At 46.5% G+C, this 20,806-nt stretch overlaps 1 protein-coding gene across 2 annotated transcripts in view; it reads right to left on the bottom strand.

Moving 5' to 3' along the window:
- The window catches only part of KIF5B (kinesin family member 5B), an 811,383-nt gene that overhangs the window by 212,815 nt on the left and 577,762 nt on the right, over positions 1 to 20,806 (bottom strand). For both annotated transcript variants that reach the window (XM_069211250.1, XM_069211252.1), the window contains exons 20-21: positions 19,601 to 19,702; positions 14,603 to 14,663 (exon numbers count right to left, since the gene is read on the bottom strand). In XM_069211250.1, the coding sequence (XP_069067351.1) occupies positions 14,603 to 14,663; positions 19,601 to 19,702 (163 nt within the window). The remainder of the gene's footprint in view (positions 1 to 14,602; positions 14,664 to 19,600; positions 19,703 to 20,806) is intronic.

Genomic DNA, 20,806 nt, shown 5'->3' with positions numbered 1-20,806 from the left:
TACAATTCACACAGAGGGCATCTTAGAGATGTCCCCTGTATTTTACCAAACCCTTTAGTGCGGGACTGACCAGTCTGTGCCAGCCTGCCACTTTCGGATAAGTGTCTGACCACATGGACTGAGAGCCTTTGTTCTCTCTATGGCCAGAAACAAAGCCTGTTCTGGGTGGAGGTTTTTCATACCTCCCACCTGCAGGAACTGCAACACTTAGCGGTGAGCCTCAAAGTCTCAGGGTTCCTGTTACAGAAGATGCCTGTCCCCCTGCCCCCCCCCCCCTCCCGCCCCCAGGCAAAGCCCCACTTTTGGCTGCAAGTCTGGCAGGAAAATTAGGTAAAACAGGGAGGACTGACCACTCCAACTAGGATCATCCCTAAGGTGTCCTTAGCTGAAGTGAACCCCTTCCTGCAGGATCCTCTATCTTGGTTTGGAGGACAGGGACCAATAGAGTTAGGACCGTGTCCCCCTTCCGAAAGGGAGTGGACACCGGAAGGTTGTAGTCACCTTCAGGGACAGTAGCCATTGGTTACTGCCCCCTGACCCATGTAACGCCCCCTAAATCATTAGATTACTGGCAACTTCAAGACAAGAAGAAAGAAGGGCTACTAAGCCCCCCCCCACCCCCCCAGCAGGGAAGACACCAGACACTAACTTCGCCCCAGCCCTACCAGCCTGTCTGCAGCTTCAGAAGCCCTGCTACAAAAAGGCGACAGATCCTGCAGGGCCAGCGAACCTCTCCAAACCCCCAGAGAACTGCCAGCCCCCCTGAGGACCAAGAACTCTTGGTGACAGTGGTCCTGTACACAAAAAACTCCAATAAGGTCTCCAGAATCACTGCAGATCCTCGAGTTCTGCCCAATTTGCACCCAATGCCCACACCCTGTGTCCAGGTGACCCACCGGTCCACAGCATGTCCCCAGGCGATTTTGACCTTGTGTCCAACCTGGGTTGACCCCTCCTGGCCTACACGACAACACCTGCAGCCTAAATCCAGAGGACCCCCCTGACCGCGAGATAACTGGATGAAGGTTCTGGATGCCTAAAGGGACCCCTACACCCTCAGAACCCTGGCCATGGGGAATCTGACCTATGGTCCAGAAACGTTCAGTAGGAGGCCCTCCTCCTTGTCCAGCTTCTGGTTTCCCAGAACCGACCCCTTGAACCCAGACTGCAGCATCTTTGTGACCCCTGGGGTCACCCTAATGGAAAGCACTGGGAGCCGGATGCTGTGTTTACATCCTGCACACGGCCGCCCCTGTGCCACTGAAGGTGTGTGTTTGGTGCTGACCTGTGGGCTCCCTGGTGCTCACCTGAACCCCTCAGGTCTGCACTCTGAAGTTGCGGGTACTTACTGACAGCAGATCTATTTACTAGAGGCCCCAGTCTTCATAGGATCACATTCTAAACCATACACCAACTTTGACCTCTGCACCCAGCCGGCCCTGTGTTGCACGTGGTGCATGTTTGAGGTCATCCTAAACCTTCACCAGTGGATATCGTAAAGCCCAAGACTGGAACTGTGAGTCGTGTACTTATCGCATAACTGCATTAACACTCCATCCCACCCACCCAACCCGACTGTGTTGTAAATTGCACTGCGTCAACTTTTGAAAGTGGAAAGTGTTACTTGCCTGTAAACTGTTTTCTTTGCCAAATCTAAACAAAGTGCCTTTGATACATATGCTTGATACTTGCAAATGTACTTACCTGCAACAAAATCCTTATGGTTCTAGAAATAAAGTAACAAATATGTTTTTGCTATATAAAACAATTGGTCTGGAGTTGAGTGTGTGCCTCTTTTATTGCCTGTGTGTACAACAAATGCTTTGCACTACCCTCTGATAAGCCTAACTGCTCGACCACACTACCACAAAAGAGAGCATTAGTATTATCTACTTTAACCTCTGTTAAGCCCTTGGGCGCTGACCATCAAAAGCACCAATCCAGGAGTTGCTTGCTCAGGTCGGGAGTTGCTTGCTCAGGTCGGTAGGACCCTGGCACTCCAAGAAAATGCTGACAGTGTTAAATATGACATAGTCAGTGAGGATAAGTCTGCAACAGTGCTCATGGAAAGGGCTCCTCTCCAACGCCCCAGAGGGAGAGGAAAACAGAAACCCCTACTTTAAAAATATATCTGGAGGTAATCCAGGCACTTATATGGCCTGTACTAGAGGATGCAGACTTGGCACTGGAGAGACTATCCAAATCAGTAGCCCTTAAGGCGAAACCGCAGGCCATAGAAAGAGGAAGGGCTGAAATGGGTCTAGTACCCATCAATGGTGGCAGCAACAATACAAATAGGGAGGGAGAGAGAGGCAATTTCGACCCTAAAATCCCCAAAGGGTCTGTCCGCAAATATGCTGAGGGTGCTGACTTAACTGTAGGAAAGTCACTCTTTTGACATGGTCACTCCCCCACATTTTGCCTGGTTTCTGGTACAATTTCGACTGAAGTGCACTGGGTCCCTGCTAAGAGGGTCCCCATGCCAGAACTCTTTCCCCAAAACTGCACAGTAATTTTTTCCCCAATTGGCAAACCTTTAGCTACCACTATAAGTCCACAGTAAATGGTACTTCTTGTACCTAGGGCACAGGTACTAAAGGAAAACCCCTGAGGACTGCAGCACGAATTGTGGCACCCTCAGGGACCCCCTCACTTAGTACACAGACTGCTGCTTTCACAGGCTGCATGTCTTGGTGCAGAACTAAACCGAAAACACGACATGGCACACAGCCTGTGTGCCCTGTCCACCTCTACACTGCATGCAATATATTTAAGTCATCCTCTAGCAGGCCATCCAGCCCTAAAGGCAGGGTGCATTATATTACATGTGAGGGGATACCTGCATGAGCAGATATGCCTCTGCTATCTCTGTTGAATCTCAGATATAGTAAGTGATCACTAAAGCCATTTTAAGTACATGTCCTGGACACTGGTCATTACGAGTTCCCCAACTATGTGATGTCTTCACTGACAATATGGATTTTTGGCCATCCAGTGATGGATTTATTAATACATGCACTCAGAAGGCACCTTAGAGGTGCCCCTGAAAACCTACCAACTCCTTGATTGCGCACTGACTGGTCAAAACTAGAACAGCCATGTAGGAAAGTGCACCTCTATTGGTATAGTTACTCCCCCACCCCCCCTTTTTTTGCCTGATATTGATGCTGACTTGACTGAGAGTCTGTTGGGACCTTGCTAACCAGGCACAGCACCAGTGTTCTTTCGCAAAACTACCATAGTTTCCACAATTGGCACACAGCTACGTCCCTAGTGAAAGATACCAGTGGTACCAAGGGCTCTGTGGCCAGGGAGGGTTCCCAAGGGCTGCAGCACGTATTGTGTCAACCTAAGGGATCCCTCACCAAACACATGCACACTGCCTCTGCACATTGAACGTGTTTTTGGGGAGAAAACGGTAAAATCGACATGGCATGCCTCACGGAGTGCCATGCCCACAGCCCACTGCCTGTGGCATAGGTAAGTCACCTCTCTAGCAGGCCTTGCAGCCCTAAGGCAAGGTGCACTATACAACAGGTGAAGGTATAGCTGCATGAGCAATATGTTCCTACAGTGTCTAAGTCCATTCTTCAACTCTGTAAGTGCAGTGTGGCCATACGGAGTATGAACTCCACAGCTCCATGATGGCTTTACTGAACACTGGAAAGTTTGGTATCTAACTTCTCAGCACAATGAACCCACACAGATGCCAGTGTTGTATTTATTGTAAAATGCACACAGAGGGCATCTTAGAGATGCCCCCTGTATTTTACCCAATCTTTTAGTGCACGGCTGACCAGTCTGTGCCAGCCTGCCACTAATTCTCTCTCATTCCATGGGGTCAGAGCCTCTGTGCTCTCTGGGGTTAGGAATAAAGCCTGCTCTGGGTGAGGGTGCTTATTCACACACCTCCCCCCTGCAGGAACTGTAAAAGTTGGCGGTGAGCCTCAAATGCTCAGGCCTCCTGTTACAGTGCCCCATGACACTCCACCTAGTGGAAATGCCCCCCCCCCGACCAAGCCCCACTTTTGCTGGCAGGTCAGGCGGAAAAATTAGGTATACCAGGGAGGAGTGACCACTGCAGCTGGGACCAACCCTAAGGTTGTTTTGAAGGGTTGGGATCAACAGGTACCATTTACTAGGGACTTACAGGGGTGTTAACGTTCTTTGCCAATTGTGCTACAATTAGACAGGCATTGTTTTAAAGGAAAGAGCACTGGCACTGAGGTCTGATGAGCAGGTCTCACAGCACTGTCAGATTTGAAAACCAGCATCTAATAGTTCTAAAGGGGCAAAAAGTGTGTAGGGGGGCATCTGCAAAGAAGTCCAGTTTACTACACACAGCATGGGAGAGAAGATGCAGCCTGAACGGCAAGGAGAGCAGAGGACATGTGGAGAAGGGCAGGAGGTCTGCATACCACATCCTTCTCGGCCAATCTGACAGAATGAGAATGACTGGGTCTTGGCAAATCTTCCTTGAGTAATCAAGGGTATTTGGGAAAACACGCAGTGCAGCTGAAGGTTCCACTTTAACTGAAAAGCGTCTCTCCAAGGCTCCTCTCAACGGATACTGGAGGGCGCAGCACTGTTGGCATTGAGCATTTTTCCAAGGAAGCAAACAAGTCCACCTGAGGAGAGCCTAATGGGCAAAGATGTTCTGACTACCTCCGGTAGAAGAAGCCACTCATGATCAGCAAGATAATGCTGGCTCTAACTGGTGGCTCAGACTTTCAGAGACCCCGGTAGGTGATAGGTGGTGAGCCAGATCCCTAGGCAGTACCGACCCTATGAACTGGATTTGTTGAGAGCGCCACAGATAATATTTGAGCTCGCTGATCGAAAAGCCCAGGTTGAACAGGAGATGACAATGACTGCAAATGGTGCAACACCAAATATAGCAAGCTGGCTCTGAGAAACCAGTCATGCAGTTATGGAAAGATAGGGATGCCAGACCGTCTGATATGGGCCACCACCACAGCAAACACCTTTGTTAAGTATTGAGGTGTTGATGTCAGTCCAAAGGGTAGTACTGTAAATTGGTAGTAAACAAAGCCCACCTCAAATCGCAAGTACCTCTGATGAGACCGCAAGGTAGGAATGGATGGTGTCCATAACTTGCAGGATGCATACTTCCACAGTCTCCAAGCTCTAAAGCCAGTAGAACGTGAGTTAGGGTCAGCATCTTTAACTTTTTTTCTTTCTGAAGAAGTAGTTCAGGCTCCTGCGATCCAGGACAGAGCCGTTCCTATGGGCACCAGGAAGTAACAAGATTAACAATTCGGGTCATTTTCCATTTCAGGCATTCGCTCCACTGCCTCTTTGAGAAAAAGAGCTGCTAACTACTGCTGCAGGATGATCAGATGGTCAGAAGGGGTTGGAGTACGTGGGCAGAACCCGTAGGAATGGGAGGGAGTAACCCTCTTCTACAATTTGTATGACAAATTGGTCTGAAGTAATGGTCTTCAAGCCCTGTAGAAAATGGGACACACTACCTCCCACAGGCCTTGCGTTGGGGTTCAGGAAGAAAACTAGGTCTGCTTTCCTTGGGGTGCTGTGAAGGAGGATGAAGAGAAGGGTTGCGAACCTCTTGCTTTGCCCATTTTTTGTACTGTCTGGTAAGCAGGCTCTACTGCTGTTGTTGCAGCAGGTGGGACAGTGAGTAGTGACAAGGATGGAAGGAGAATCTTCTTTCGAAGCAGCAAAAGCTTCTATAGTCCTTAGCAGGTGGAGGCTGCAAGCATAAGAATCTTGCAGTGACTTTTGCAGGCCTTAAACCCTCTCCAGTGTAGAGTCCACTTTATCTCCGAAGAGCTGAATGCCACTGAAAGGAAGATCTATGAGATTGGCATTGACATCTGAGGAAAAATTTGACATCCAAAGCCAAGCATGCCATCTTACTGAGATGGAGGTGCCCATTGCTCTGGCAACCGAATCCACAGTATCCAAACCTGATTTTATTATGTGCCACGAAGCATTCTACCTATACGCTATGACTTCTTGGAAGTGATTTTTAATGTCTGGGTGTACACGAGGGAGTTTAATTTGCCTCACGTCCCACAAAGTATGGTTGTATCTAGCAAGCAAGTGATTTGCATTAAAGGATTTTTGGGCCATGTGCTCCCTGCTGGGAAGTCTTTCTTCCCTGAAGCCTCCATTCTTTTTGAATCCCTGTCAGAAGGGAGCATTTAAAGATGCCACCAGAATGCGTCCCTTAACAGGAGGCTTGTATAACTAGGCTGCCTGGGGATGTTATAGAAGTCAAGAAGGCTGGGTCACCAGGAATCACATGATACCAGCGGGACAGAAGGTGATTCCTGAAGAGGAGGGTTTCTCTCATGCTTGAAGTACTGTATCCAGCAGAGCATCATTGAACGGAAGAAGTAGCTCAGCCGGAGCCACCCAAGGAAGTAGAACCTCAGTGAGGACATTTGTTTTAGCTTCAGTTGTGGGAAGTTTCAGGTCCAGCACCACAGCAGCGTTGAGCATTATTCTGTGGAGTAAGACAACCTCTTAAGTAGGTGGCCTAGTGGGATAATCCATAGCAAGTTCTGGGGCAGTATCCAGACGCTTGCAGAGGGCAGTCCTTGAAAAATGCAGAGGTTATTGCATGGGACTATTATCAGAAAAGTGCTCCAGTGGGAAGGAGTCAGTTCTGAAAATGTCATAGTTGTCAGGCTCTATACGCCTCCTCTTCACGAATCCTTTGGGCCTCTTGACGGGGTTGAACTCGTTCCTTGAAGACCGAGTGTGGCGCCAGTGGCCCCACATCTGAGACTGGCGGGACTGATGATGGTGCTGGTAGTGATATCAGTTTCATGAAGTGAAGTGCGGGTCGAAGCAGTATGGAGTTGGCTCTGCAGGAACAGCCCCAAATGGCAGAAAGAGCGGGTAACTTTGCGGCTTTAAGGGGCACTAAGAGGTGGCAGATGGTGTTGATGCTTTGTGAAAATGGTGTGCATGTTGTTATTAAGCGCTGCAGAATTGCACCAGGAAGTCGAGTACTGTCTGGGGTGGTGCTGAAGGAATCGCGGTCGTCGAGGCTGGAGAGAAAGAAGGTCTGCACTGAGGATTCTCTTTGGGGATAAGGATGAGCTCTGGCTCTGAAGGCAAGGGTCCTGTTGGGGACAGAGTGTTGAGGAGACCGACCTCTATGCCGCTTCTTTGTCCTTTTTCTTATGTATGTGGTATCTTTTCCCTGACGACGTCCATAGAGACCGGGATCTGTGGGACAGTTTTTGGTGACATTGAACGTCCTTTGCCCAGGCTATGAAAATGTGGCCTTGTGTTCCATAATGGCCTTAGAACTCATACTAAGGCATGATGAACAAGGTATAGTTTCTTACCTGTAACTCCAGTTCTCTCGTAGGGGTATTTCCATGATAGTCATAAGCGTTGAATATTCCCCGCCCGCCTGCGGGGACCCCGGAGTACTTTTTCCAATATAACTTCTTAAGTGTCCATGTTCGCCTTACTTCAGAAAGGCCTGCCAAGTCACTTAAGAATGTTCCCATGCAGCCAGTTACCTAAGTTCTTTTTGCAGGTAGTTATTAGCTGATAATAAATATTTATCTAATAAAGCCATCTATCTGCTCCCCCGGGGTGGTGGGAGGGTTGCTTATGACTATCATGGAAATACCCCTACGAGAGAACTGGAGTTACAGGTAAGAAACTATACCTTCTCTCGTAAGGGATATCCATGTATAGTCATAAGCGTTGAATAGAACACCAAGCCCATCCCATAACCCCCGGAGGAGGAAATAGAGTAATCAGAGAATATTCTCTCAAGCAAAGAGGTTCCCAAGAGAAGAACTTAGGTAACTGTCTCTCTCTAAGCATGATGGGATACTGGAGGACTGGCTGTTCTTAAAGGCACAGTATCCTTTTTCTTCATTACTAATGGCAGCCTATGGGCTACACTGCTCTGCACTCCTTCATAGGGGTTTTTCTGATATAAAAAGGTTTGTGAAGGAATTTGTCTGAAAAACTATATTAATTGGTCAAGCAATTTAATGCATTTACTTCAAGGACAATCTGAATGAAGAAGTTTGAACACTGTAGCCCTTCCTATAGGCTGCATGGGAACATTCTTAAGTGACTTGGCAGGCCTTTCTGAAGTAAGGCGAACATGGACACTTAAGAAGTTATATTGAAAAAAGTACTCCGGGGTCCCCGCGGGCGGGGAATATTCAACGCTTATGACTATCATGGAAATACCCCTACGAGAGAACTGGAGTTACAGGTAAGAAACTATACCTTCTCTCGTAGGGGATATCCATGTATAGTCATAAGCGTTGAATAGAATACCAAGCCCATCCCATAACCCGCGGAGGAGCAGATAGAGTAATCGGAGAATATTCTCTCAAGCAAAGAGGTTCCTAAGTGAAGCCTGTCCTACTTGAGCATCTGCCCTAGCATCAGAGTCGAGGCAATAGTGTTTAGTAAAGGTGTGAACCGATCTCCAAGTCGCAGCTTTACAAATTTCTGATAATGGAACATTCCGCAGTAGAGCAGTCATAGCCGACTTGCCTCTGGTGGAATGTGCTTTTGGTTTACCCTGTAGGGTTTTCTTAGCTAGTTGATACAAAATAAAATACAGGAGACTATTCATCTCGATATCGATTGCTTGGAGGTGGCTAAGCCGGTACGGACCGTACAATAATTAACAAACAGTTGTGAAGTTCTCCATAGGGGATTGGTCTTATCTAGATACAATTTCAACACTCTCTTAACATCTAGAGAATGGAGAGCTCTCTCTGCTGGAGTGGAAGGGTTTTGAAAGAAAGTAGGTAGCGAAATCGACGGGTTAATGTGGAAGTCGGATATAACCTTGGGTAGAAATTTAGGATGTGTTTGTAGGACTACTTTAGAGGAATGAAACACTATGTAGGGCTCGTGGGTACAGAGGGCCTGGATTTCGCTAAACCTTCTTGTTGAAGTGATTGCCACTAGAAAGGCCATCTTCCAAGTGAGGTGTTGGAGGGATGCCTTGTGTAGAGGTTCGATTGGATGTTGCATTAGACGTGAAAGGACCACATTAAGTTCCCATGGTGGAGAAGGGCGCCTAACTGGAGGAAAGACCTTCTTTACCCCTCTAGGAAATCTTTGGTAACAGGAATTCTAAAGAAAGAGGTTTGCGAATGAGTTTTCCTATAAGCAGTTAAGGCTGCCAAATGAACTTTTGTTGAAGAAAGTTGCAGGACAGATCGTGCCAATTGTAACAAGTAATCCCCTTAGAGGAACACCAGATGCAGAATCTTTTCCACTTGAAGTAGTATGCTGAACAAGTAGATGGCCGCTTCACATTTTTTAAGATGTCCATACAATCCTGTGGAAGGTTTAGATGACCATACTGGACTAACTCAGGAGCCATGCTGCCAAATTTAATGAGGAGAGACTGGGATGTCTCATTTGTCCTCCGAACTTCGTCAGGAGGTCCGGTCTGAAGGGTAGCCTGAGATGCTGCTGGAGTGATTGGTGAAGGAGATCCGGGAACCACCACTGTCTCGGCCACTCTGGTGCAATAAGGATCATCGTGGCTGGTGTCATCGAGAGTTTGAGGAGGACTGCTGGGATCAGCGGAGTTGGTGGAAAGGCATACAGACATTTGTTGGACCAGTCTATCCACAGAGCATTCCCCAGCGAATCTGGGTGGTAAAACCTGGCGGCGAAGTCGTGGCATTTCCTGTTTTCTTCTGTGGCAAAGAGGTCGATAGAAGGTGTGCCCCACAAACGGAAAATGTCTTGAGTGACATCTTCGTCGAGTACCCACTCGTGGTTCTCTTCAAGAACTCTGCTGAGGGCATCCGCTTGCATATTCTGAAACCCTGGAAGGTGAGTTGCCACTATGCTCAATTTCCTGGCTAGGAGCCAGTGCCATATTGACTGGGACTCTTGAGACAAGACTCTGGATCTGGTGCCCCCTTGATTGTTCAGACATAGTGGTGGTATTGTCTGTCTGTACCAGCAAGTTGTTGGTGGTGATTGAGGGTAGAAATGCCTTGAGAGCTAAGTGTACCGCCCGTAGCTCTAGGAGACTAATGTGGTACAATGATTCCTTGTGAGACCATCAAACTTGTATTTGCAGGTGATCCATATGAGCTCCCCATCTGAGGAGAGAGGCATCTGTCACAATAGTCTGCATTGGAGGCTGTGCCCGGAATGGCATCCCCTTTAGGAGATTGGCTGGAGAGCACCACCAAGTTAGAGATCTGATTTCATGGGTGGACAGACTAATTCGGTCTTCCCAGTTCCCCGACAATTGATTCCATTGGTCCTCCAGGCATTCCTGAAGCAGTCGCATGTGGAGGCGAGCGTTGGGTGTCAGAAAGATGCAGGATGTCATGGAGCCGAGAAGTGAGGAGACTGTTCGCACTGTTGGGTGACGCATTGATCGGAGAGTCCGACACTTCCGGAGAATGGATAAGCGTCGTTCCTGCGAAGGACACACTTTTGCCTGCAGTGTGTCTATGGTAGCTCCTAAGTACTGTAACTTCTGGACAGGAACTGTTGTTGACTTATGAAAGTTGACATGAAGACCTAGTCGATACAGGAGCTCGCAGGTCATCTGGAAATGCATTTTGGCTTCTGCATAAGTGGATGCTTTGATTAACCAGTCGTCCAGATAAGGGTATATGAAAATTCGATTTTTCCTGAGATGAGCTGCCACCACCGCCATGCACTTGGAAAAGGTTCTGGGTGCAGACCTGCGACCGAATTGTAGGACCGTGTATTGGAAGTGATCTTGACCCACCACAAACCTCAGCAATTTCCAATGCTTCTACGCAATGGGGATGTGAAAATACGCATTGTGAGATCCACTGAGCAAAGCCAGTCTCCATGTTGAATCTGAGGATTGGTGTAAGGATAGCATCCTGAACTTTTCCTTTCAGACCATTTGTTGGCAATTTTGAGGTCTAGAATGGGTCTGAATTCGCTCTTGTCCTTCTTTGGGATGAGAATGTATTTGGAGTAAATACCCTTCCCCCGTTGGTTGAGGGGAACCAATTCCACTGCTCTCTTTTCGAGGAGGATGGAAACTTCGGCCCTTAAGAGGTCGAGGTGCGCAGTTGAGGGTTTTGGCGGAATGGCCGGAGGCGGTGTGGAAAACCTGAGACAATATCCATTCTGTACAATGTTTAAGACCCAAGCGTCTGTTGTAATTTTTTGCCATTCTACCAGGCAATTGGTGACGCTTCCCCCCACCGGAGTGGTTAATGAAGTTGGGGGGAGGAAATTCTCAGGGTTTTGAGGTGGTAGGTTGTCGGGTACTCTGAGTAGACTGATGGGTCGATCGTCCCCTCTGTGATTTACGCTGAGGCTGATAGGCTCGCTGGTACTGCTGGTGAGACCTCGTAGGGACCCATTGAGGGGTTTGAACCCTCTGCGTGGTGTAGCAGCGATGGAAAGGACGGAAGGACCGACGTTGCTCTTTAGGTTTGTCAAGACCTACTGCTTTTAATGTGTCCACCTCAGCTTTCATCCTTGCCATTTCATCATCTGCGTGTGATTCGAATAAGGTTGATCCTGAAAATGGCAGATTTGTAATTCTTTGCTGAGCATCCGGCTTCAATGACGTAAGCCGCAGCCACAAATGTCTTCTCAGTGTCACACCATGGCAGTAAGAATGTGCTGAGAGTAAAGACGCTTCTGACGCCGCACTTATGATCTGATTGGAGACCATAGCACCCTCTTTGGCTATTTCTAGGAAGTCCTCTCTGTGATCTCTCGGGAGATGCTCTGTGAAAGGCAATATGGAATCCCACAAAGATCTATCGTACCTGCCCAAAAGGGCTGTGGCGCTTGCAGTCTTCATAGACGATGCAGCCGAACTGAAGACTTTACGGCCTGTTGAATCCAGCCTTTTACTCTCCTTATCCGGGGGAGAGGTGGAAGACTGAGAGGTAGCGTGAGCTTTGCGAGCCGCCAATATAACCACTGAGTCCGGTGGCGGGTCGGATCGCAAAAATACAGGATCTTGCTCAGGTGGGCGATACTTTTTCTGCAGTCTAGACGGTGCAGGTCTTGTCGTAGCTGTTGTGAGGAACACTTCCATAGCAGGCTCTAAGAGGCCATGTACTAGGGGTAGTAACGGTCTGGCAGCTGTACACTGTTGTAGAGTTTCAAAGATGACAGACGTAGATGGTGTAGGGGCGACCATCGGAATATTTAGTTTTGACGCACCTCGGACCAGCACTTCATGGAAGGTGTTAATATCATCCACCGGCGAGGACCGAGGTGGAGGAGAGTCCGATAAGGTAGGGGAGTAGTCTCTGGTGGAAGACCAAGACTCTCTCTCATGACCCCTTGAACTTGATCTATGTCTAGATCTGTGGTGAGACCTTGAGCGGGATGATTCATGACCATGACGTGAACGGTGGCGCGATGTAGAGCGCGGTCTAGTTTGGACACTAATCGGTACTTGAGGCACTGGAAGCGGTGCCGGTTGTGGTAACTCCTGACCCGTAGGCCGCAGTGTCTGTGCCTGAGGTGAAGTTGGCGGTAGATCTGGAGGAGGAGAGGCATGAGGAGAAGCACGAGTGGAAGGCGACAAGGGAAGCAGCACTACCAAAGTAGATCGCTCTGAGGACGAATAAATTCTCCTTCTCTTGTGTCTCCTCGACGTCGATGGTCTCCTCGATGTTGATGGACTCCTTGACGTCGATCTCCCTCTACGTCTCGGCATCGACGCAGTGATGTCGATTCCGCCGCCGCCGATCTGCTCCTCGACGTCGTGGGGTCTTCGACGTCATGGGGTGCCTTGACGTCGAACGGCGACTCCTATACAACGTTGAGCCGGACTTCGACGGCGAGCATGTCGGCGCTGTACCTCCTCTCGACGTCGATCGGGACCAATGGCGTTTTTGCCCTGAGGAACGCCTCTCAGACCTTCCACGACCACTGGAGGCTGAGGTATGAGCCCTGGTGGAGACTGACCTTCCCCTCGCTCAGAAGTCCCACTGGTTCCTTGGCGTCTTCTCTCTGCTCTCCCTTGAAGGCGAATCTTCTCTCTGTCACACAATGTGCGCCTAGAGAATGTCTTGCATATGTTACAGGAGGCAAGTATATGTGAGGACGGCAGACAAATGATGCAGACCTCATGAGGGTCTGTTTTGGCCTTTTTTCTGCCACATTTTGGGCATTTGTCAAACAAGGAAGGCATTTTTTGTGTAAAAAAAAGCCTTAAATTCTTGTCCGAAAACTTCAAAATCCAATAGAGAATGACAAAAGATGTCGAATGAAGCCTTTTTTCTCTCAAAGTTTCTCTATATTTTTGAGGAAAAAACCCTAAAAAGGTCGAGTTCAATGCTCCAGGGTCCTGTCAGCAGGTGCCGGAAAAAAGAACTGAGATAACTGTCTCTCTCTAAGCATGATAGGATACTGGAGGACTGGCTGTCCTTAAAGGCACCGTATCCTTTTTCTTCATTACTAATGGCAGCCTATGGGCTACACTGCTCTGCACTCCTTCATAGGGGGTTTTCTGATATAAAAAGGTTTGTACAGGAATTTTTCTGAAAAATTATATTAATTGGTCAAGCAATTTAATGCATTTACTTCAAGGACAATCTGAATGAAGAAGTTTGAACACTGTAGCCCTTCCTATAGGCTGCATGGGAAAATTCTTAAGTGACTTGGTAGGCCTTTCTGAAGTAAGGCGAACATGGACACTTAAGAAGTTATATTGGAAAAAGTGCTCAGGGGTCCCCGCAGGCTGGCGGGGAATATTCAACGCTTATGACTATCATGGAAATCCCCTACGAGAGAAGACTTAGTTTCATGATCGGAGCCCAAACACCATAAACAAATGGCATGTAAATCTATGATGGACATTTGTCCCTCACATTCCCCACAAAGCTTAAACCCTGATTTTCTTGGGGGAGACATTCTTTTGGAGACATTCTTCTATAGAATGTACTGCCCATGTAGAATTTGTGAGAAAACATTTTCCTCAGGAGAGAAGGTCTTCATCCACGTTGAAGGCACAGAAAAAGGGAACTGATGCCAGGCTGAGTGCTGCATGGGATCGGCGTCACCATCTCACGTCTCTTCTGGTGCAACTGAATCCAGGGCCCTCTACTAGCAAACTTAAAGATTTTAAGTTTATTGATCCAGTCTGACACCTTCAGTTGTTCTACAGTGAGGAATCTGCAGGTAGAAATATTCACCAGAAACACCACTAAAAGTTGTTGTGGAATCCTATCACCTGACACTGTATTTAAGTATCAGCAAACAAAACTCAGCTGTTGGAATTAACACTTGACACCTGTCATGCATGGTCGAGGAGGTGTAATTATTACTCTAGAGAGTACAGGTGGTAAGGGACAGGACCACAATTGACTCTGCAGTATGCCTGTACTGTGCAAAAGACTTACCCGGTCCCAGAATGATATATGGGCTATTTCAAAATCTACAGATTCTGCATAGACACAGCACTGGCAGGAAGATGTACTTTTGAATTTAAGAGCAGCATTGAAAAAGTCCACAAACATTTAATACAGTGAGTCCAATCCCTTCACAATTAAGATTTTTCAGCAAGCACCCCTAAAGAAATCCTCCCAGTTTCCTTGTGGTTACCTTGGGTTGAATTTAAAGGCTAATTACTTACCACAGTCTCTTCCAAGCCCTTGAGGTCCTGCCTGGCCTGCTCACGCCTGTCTTGCATAACTCTGCAGAGTAAATGAACCATGAATTCAAGTTATTTCAATAATACACATGGCTATCTATTTTCAGGCAAAACACATTCAAATCACAGATTATTTTTCATAATAAGAAAGAACAATCAGTGTTTGCGGTCCTTCTCAACTACATTTTTATTTTTACTTAATTGTGCCACAATAAAGTGAAGTCAGTTCCCTAATATACTGAACCTACCCTAGTATTAGCTTAGCATATGTCACCCTCGACGTCGAATAGTGGTGTGTCGATATTGAGTGCTCCAACAGTGTCAACGTCGCTGTTGTGGTGCTGGAGCTGTTGTCGACATTAAAGGTAAAGATAATGGTGTCAGCAATGTTGTTGTGCTTGACGGCGAAAAAGTCAGTGCCGATGGTTGGCTCGACGTCGACCAGTGTCTAGAATGGTGTGAATGACCTGAAAGAAGGTGATGATAGTTTTTTGGGTCTTTCTCTCACCTGATCTTCCTCTCTGTGAGTCTTTAGAGTGAGAAAGTCTTGTCACAGAAGAAGGAGCCCCTTCTCTGCCCTTTTTCCTCTGTTTGTTAATCTCATCCTGCAGTCGTAGGTTCTCCAGCTTTCCCCTCAAACAGATGCCTTCCTGATCTTTCAGGGCTCTTTTAGACAACTTTTGGCAAAATTCACAGACCTGCATTGAATGAGAGACAGGCAGACCACACAGTGAGTGGAGGGTCTGACCATTTTTCGCCCACATGTAGGGAACTTCACAAACAGTGAAGTCATTCTGAAGAAAAAAATCACCACTCTTGGCTGAAAAATGTAAGGAAAGCTCAAAGATGTTGTGTGAGGCAAGAAAATTGACTTTAGACTGAAAAAATAAAGAATATCTGGGTAAAGTAACCCAGAGAGTGTTCCCGAGATCCTCTCAGCATTAGCGAGAAAAAAGAACTGACGCTGTGGTGAGGCAAGCTGCCAGTACAATGAATGGTGGAAAGGGAAGCTTCTGGCTCCTTAAGGTAACATTGTATTTTTCTCTTACACTCAATTAACTCGACCTGACACGCTTTGTTTTTGTGTCATTTTCCGTCTCTACAGGTACTTTAAAGAACTGTTTCTGTTTAAATTCATGGTTGTCCTGCAGTCAGGGGCTGTTATGTGGACTTTTTACTTTGTTTACATGACTTTCAAAACATAAATTATCAGTCAAAAAGCAGGCCTGTCATTCCCTTTGGAGATAACTCCACAAGTTAAGAACTGAGGTAGAAACTCCTACTAAAAATGATTTTTCTCAGGATTTGAGGATAAAGTGTTCTGGGATCCCAGTAGATGCATGGGAATATTTTGCATTTATGACTATCACTGAGGATCCTACGATGCAGAACACTGAGGCTGCCTAATAACTCTTGACTGTGCCGACCTGCACTCTCTCTCTGAGCCAGAATAAGTGTGAATTAGATGACTCCTGATTATTTGAACCACAAGGGAACCACAACGGATCCCTGCATTCCATGTTCCAAGAATATACAGAATACAAATAAGGGCACTGAACGGACAAGATGAAACCTAATACCTCAGGCAGCAGATAAAAGATGCTTAGGTGTCCTTGCTCATTATCCAGGCAGGAAGGTGAGCCTTTCAAGATTGGGGTACAGAACATCCTGCACCCCTCCCCCCACCCCAAACTGCTGGGAGAGAAAATTGACAGAGAGGTAGACGAAGCGGGGGATACAGGTAGAAATGCAGAAGGTTTGCATAGCTCACAGTTCTCTGTCAATCTGGGGAGATTATAATTATTTGGGCTAGGTGAACCTTTCTCAGAACCAGAGGAATCAAGGGTACAGGAGGAAATATGTAGTAAAGCAGAAAGTTCTGCCTCAACTGAAACGTGCCTTCAAAGGCTTGCCTCAACCGATATTGCAGGGCACAGAACTGCTGGTACAAAGCATTTTCCAATGACACGAACAAGTGCATGGGAGAAATGGCCCCCAAGGTGAAGATATACAGGACTACCTCTGGTAGAAGACAACACTTTTGATCTGCAGGATAATGCTGGCTTTAACATTCAGAGACCTGCCCAGAGTTTGACTGTTAACCAGATCCCTTGATGGTGTACAAAAACTACAGTCTCAATGCCTCTTGACAAAGGAGTTGAGACCCTCTCTCATCGCAGCTGTATTGTACACAAAGCCCTCCATGACAAGGGACCGGAATACCTCAACAGACGGCTCAACTTCTACGTCCCCACCCGCCCCCTCCGCTCCTCTGGCCTCGCACTCGCCGCCGTCCCTCGCATCCGACGCTCCACGGCGGGTGGGAGATCTTTCTCCTTCCTGGCGGCCAAGACCTGGAACTCCCTCCCCACCAGCCTCAGGACCACCCAGGACCACTCCGCTTTCCGGAGACTCCTAAAGACCTGGCTGTTCGAGCAGCGATAACCAACCCCTTTGTCCCTAGCGCCTTGAGACCCGCACGGGTGAGTAGCGCGCTTTATAAATGCTAATGATTTGATTTATTGTATACCAAGATACGGACTGACCAGCTGCAAATAGAAGACAGGAAGGCCTTGAGAGCCAGCCAAATCACCCACAGCTCTAGCAGGTTGATATGAAGCACCTGCTCATCTGGAAACCAGAAGCCCCTGATCTCCAGAAGGGCTCCCCACCTGAAAGTGAGACATTCGCACTACTGCACCCACGGCTGGAGGAGGACAACCCGTAGAGAAGGTCCTTGAGGAGAAGACATATACCATAGCATATCAGGCACAATTTAAGGCAGATCTTCTTAGAGTGCTCTCAAAGTGCACCTGGAGAGGGAGCTGTAGTGATGACACCTTCTGGGGATGTGATATTCTGGTAGGCAGGACAAAGACCTGGTGGGGTCTGCTTTGGCCATTTTTCTGCCATATTTTTGGCATTTTGCAAAAAGAGATGGTAATTTTATTAAAACAAAACTCCAAACAATTAAGGAACAAAAAAACATACTTAAAAAGTTGGTCCAGCTTGTGAGGCAGACGTTGGAATTTTCTCCACTGATGGTCCTTCTAGGGGTAATGGAGGGAGTGGGAAGTTCTCAGACAGATAGACTGTTGGTGGGCACTGCTCTTCTGGTTGCTAAACGGGACATTGCAAGACAGTAGATGGGCAGTAGTCCACCTAAGCTCTCAAGGTGGTGGTGGTGGTGGTTTTGGGGGGGGGGGGGGGGAGGAGACAGGTGGCTTATGGGCCGAAGTGGAAGAGGAAATGTAACATTAACTATAAACATGTAAGGTCGACATAACTGTGAAAGTTAATTGTAATGGGCAATGGGGATGACTGGGTGAACAGGGGACGCATTTTACATTGCCATGACCTTCCTCTTCATTCACTTTAAACAAAAACAAAAGAGACTCTGACTTTTTTTTTTTTTTTTTTTAAATGTCACTGATCTTACGTTATAGTTACAATTCTGGATTTTAAGCACTACTCCGTTTAAAAAAAAAATTAATAAATTAAAGGAACTGCAATATAGCCGCCTTTGGGGGCTAAATTGTACCTTGGTGTCAAATGCTTTTTACTGACCACAACTGGCATAAATTCTTTGGAAAGTCTATCTATTTCTCTGGCCAGTAGGTCAAACACAGTTGTCCAATATCCCAGAGAACGTGGCTGCAACAACCTTGGATGACTCATAAGCTAGCCTCTCTCCTAAATGATGTTGAGGGTTGACATACTTTTCTATCCACTTCCTATAACCCACTCCTTTCTTTTTAAAAAGGTACGGGTCATGCTGATCGTGTAGATACAACCAGAGTTTGATGGAGGAAGGACACACAAAAACGACTGTAATCTGGTGCTCCAAACTTTATCTACAGAATTCTTTTTACACTGTACCACACCATCAGAAAATCTGGCATCCAGCCTAATGACCAGTGTCCTCATTGACTATTGCTAAATCTTTCTTAGCACTGCCTGAGAAACCAATAAAGCGCATTATATCACTGAGCACGTCAGCCTCAGATGTTAGCAAGCCTACACTGTCTGACACCTGACACACACCACTGTCTTGGATCTGTTTTGGGGAAACGGCATAGTGGAAAGAAGAGGCCAACTGCTGCCTCAATAGAGCCTTAAAGGTTAAAGGAACAACACTGAATGAATAAAACAGAATTACTGAAGGCCATCCTACCACAGTTGCCGATGGCCTCCCCTCTCCAGCTGGCAAATTCTATCTCTGCTCTTACAGCAGTTTCTGTAGTTAATGGCCTGCAGACCAGACAAAGTCCCTTAATCTTTTGTCCTAGAACGACAACTGTGACAAAGGCCAAAATTTATTTCAATGCCACATCCTCCCATTGATGAGCCATAGCACCGATCTCTAAGGTGTAAGAAGCTAACCCGGTTCAGGGGACCCATCATCTCTCTAGGTGTATAACTCCTAATCAGCAAAGCTTCACGTACAGTGGCCATAAACATTAACTATGTGCATTGTACCACTGCTTAAAATATTATTTAAAATACAACTCTTAAGCTCAGCCTTTAGCCAGCGTATATCACTCTAGACATGCCCTCCAACCCCATTGGTTCTTGTGTATGAGAGTCATAAGCTTCTATTATCCTTTAATGCCCAGTAGGAATTCCAAGACAAACTCTTATACAGTCAATTACTGTTTTACTATACAACCACGAAAGCCTCAAAGTTGTGCAATACATTAGACACCAGGTCCCTTGTATTCTCCTCTCTCAAAATGCTGATGCAGTAAAGTAAGACACGCAACAAAGGCAAATAAAGACCTCGCTGTAAGAGTTGTAACTAAATACATATTTCGTTCTTCCAGTTAGCACTGAGAAAAAGCAAGCAAAGTCATGAATGTAGACACACCCACTTGCATTGATTTTATATAAGAAGTAAAAAAGATATAAGATATATTGCACTTCCATTCTGTTTACTTTACAATTACTGTTTAACATGATGCATCTGAGTCAGGTACTTACGTGAGTTCATGCAATTTTCTACTTTTTTCTTGGTCTGTAGATTTCAGCTTCTCATGCTCAAGCCTCAGACGTTCTTGCTCAAGGATCATTTTCTGATTTTGGCTGAAAAGATAAAGTGCTGCATTTAAGAACTAAGCTGGCTGACATAATGCTAGAATGCACACACATACACACTACATATATTTTTAACTATTCAAGCACACTGCTCATATAATTAATCTGATTGACCATAATAATATATTTTTTAATTGAAGAGCACATGCTCACTTCTATTGTGTTCTCAAACAAATCAATATGACTGGCCACGATGTGGTTGGAGAGGGGGTGGAATCGAAAGCAGCCTCAAACCTTTCTCTAGCAAAGCACAATACTAGACAGTTTTAGACTAATTATATATCTGGAAAATGTCACTTACCCAGTGTACATCTGTTCGTGGCATGAGACGCTGCAGATTCACATGCTGTGCCATCTAGTGTTGGGCTCGGAGTGTTACAAGTTGTTTTTCTTCGAAGAAGTCTTTTCGAGTCACGAGACCGAGGGACTCCTCCCTTTCGGCTCCATTGCGCATGGGCGTCGACTCCATCTTAGATTGTTTTCCCCGCAGAGGGTGAGGTAGGAGTTGTGAATATACTAAATGTGCCCATGCAATGGAGTATGTATGTATGTACATAATGTGTATTAAAATAATATTTATTTACAAATTTACCGTTTTTATCCAACTTCTAACGGCTACAGGCTCCCGGGGAGGTGGGAGGGCGCATTTTCCGTTCGATGGCATGTGTAGCTGCAGACACACATGTTGTGCATAGACTAATAAGCAGTAATCTCCCCAAAAGCGGTGGCTTAGCCTGTAGGAGTTGAAGTTGTCTAAAATAATGTTCTTAATACAGCTTGTCCTACTGTGGCTTATTGTGTTGTTAACACATCTACACAGTAATGCTTCGTGAATGTATGAGGCGTAGACCAGGTGGCTGTCTTACAAATTTCTGTCATAGGTATATTTCCCAGAAAAGCCATTGTGGCACCTTTCTTCCTAGTGGAATGTGCTCTTGGTGCAAAAGGTAAATCTCTTTTTGCTTTAATATAGCAAGTTTGAATACATTTAACTATCCATCTGGCAATGCCTTGTTTGGATATAGGATTACCTGCATGAGGTTTTTGGAAGCCTACGAACAATTGTTTTGTTTTATGAAATTGTTTTGTTCT

The sequence above is a fragment of the Pleurodeles waltl genome, chromosome 10 (genome assembly GCF_031143425.1).
Source record: "Pleurodeles waltl isolate 20211129_DDA chromosome 10, aPleWal1.hap1.20221129, whole genome shotgun sequence".
In the NCBI taxonomy this organism is placed as follows: domain Eukaryota; kingdom Metazoa; phylum Chordata; class Amphibia; order Caudata; family Salamandridae; genus Pleurodeles; species Pleurodeles waltl.
Note: the sequence above shows the minus strand (reverse complement) of the source record. Positions and strands in the feature narration are given on the sequence as shown.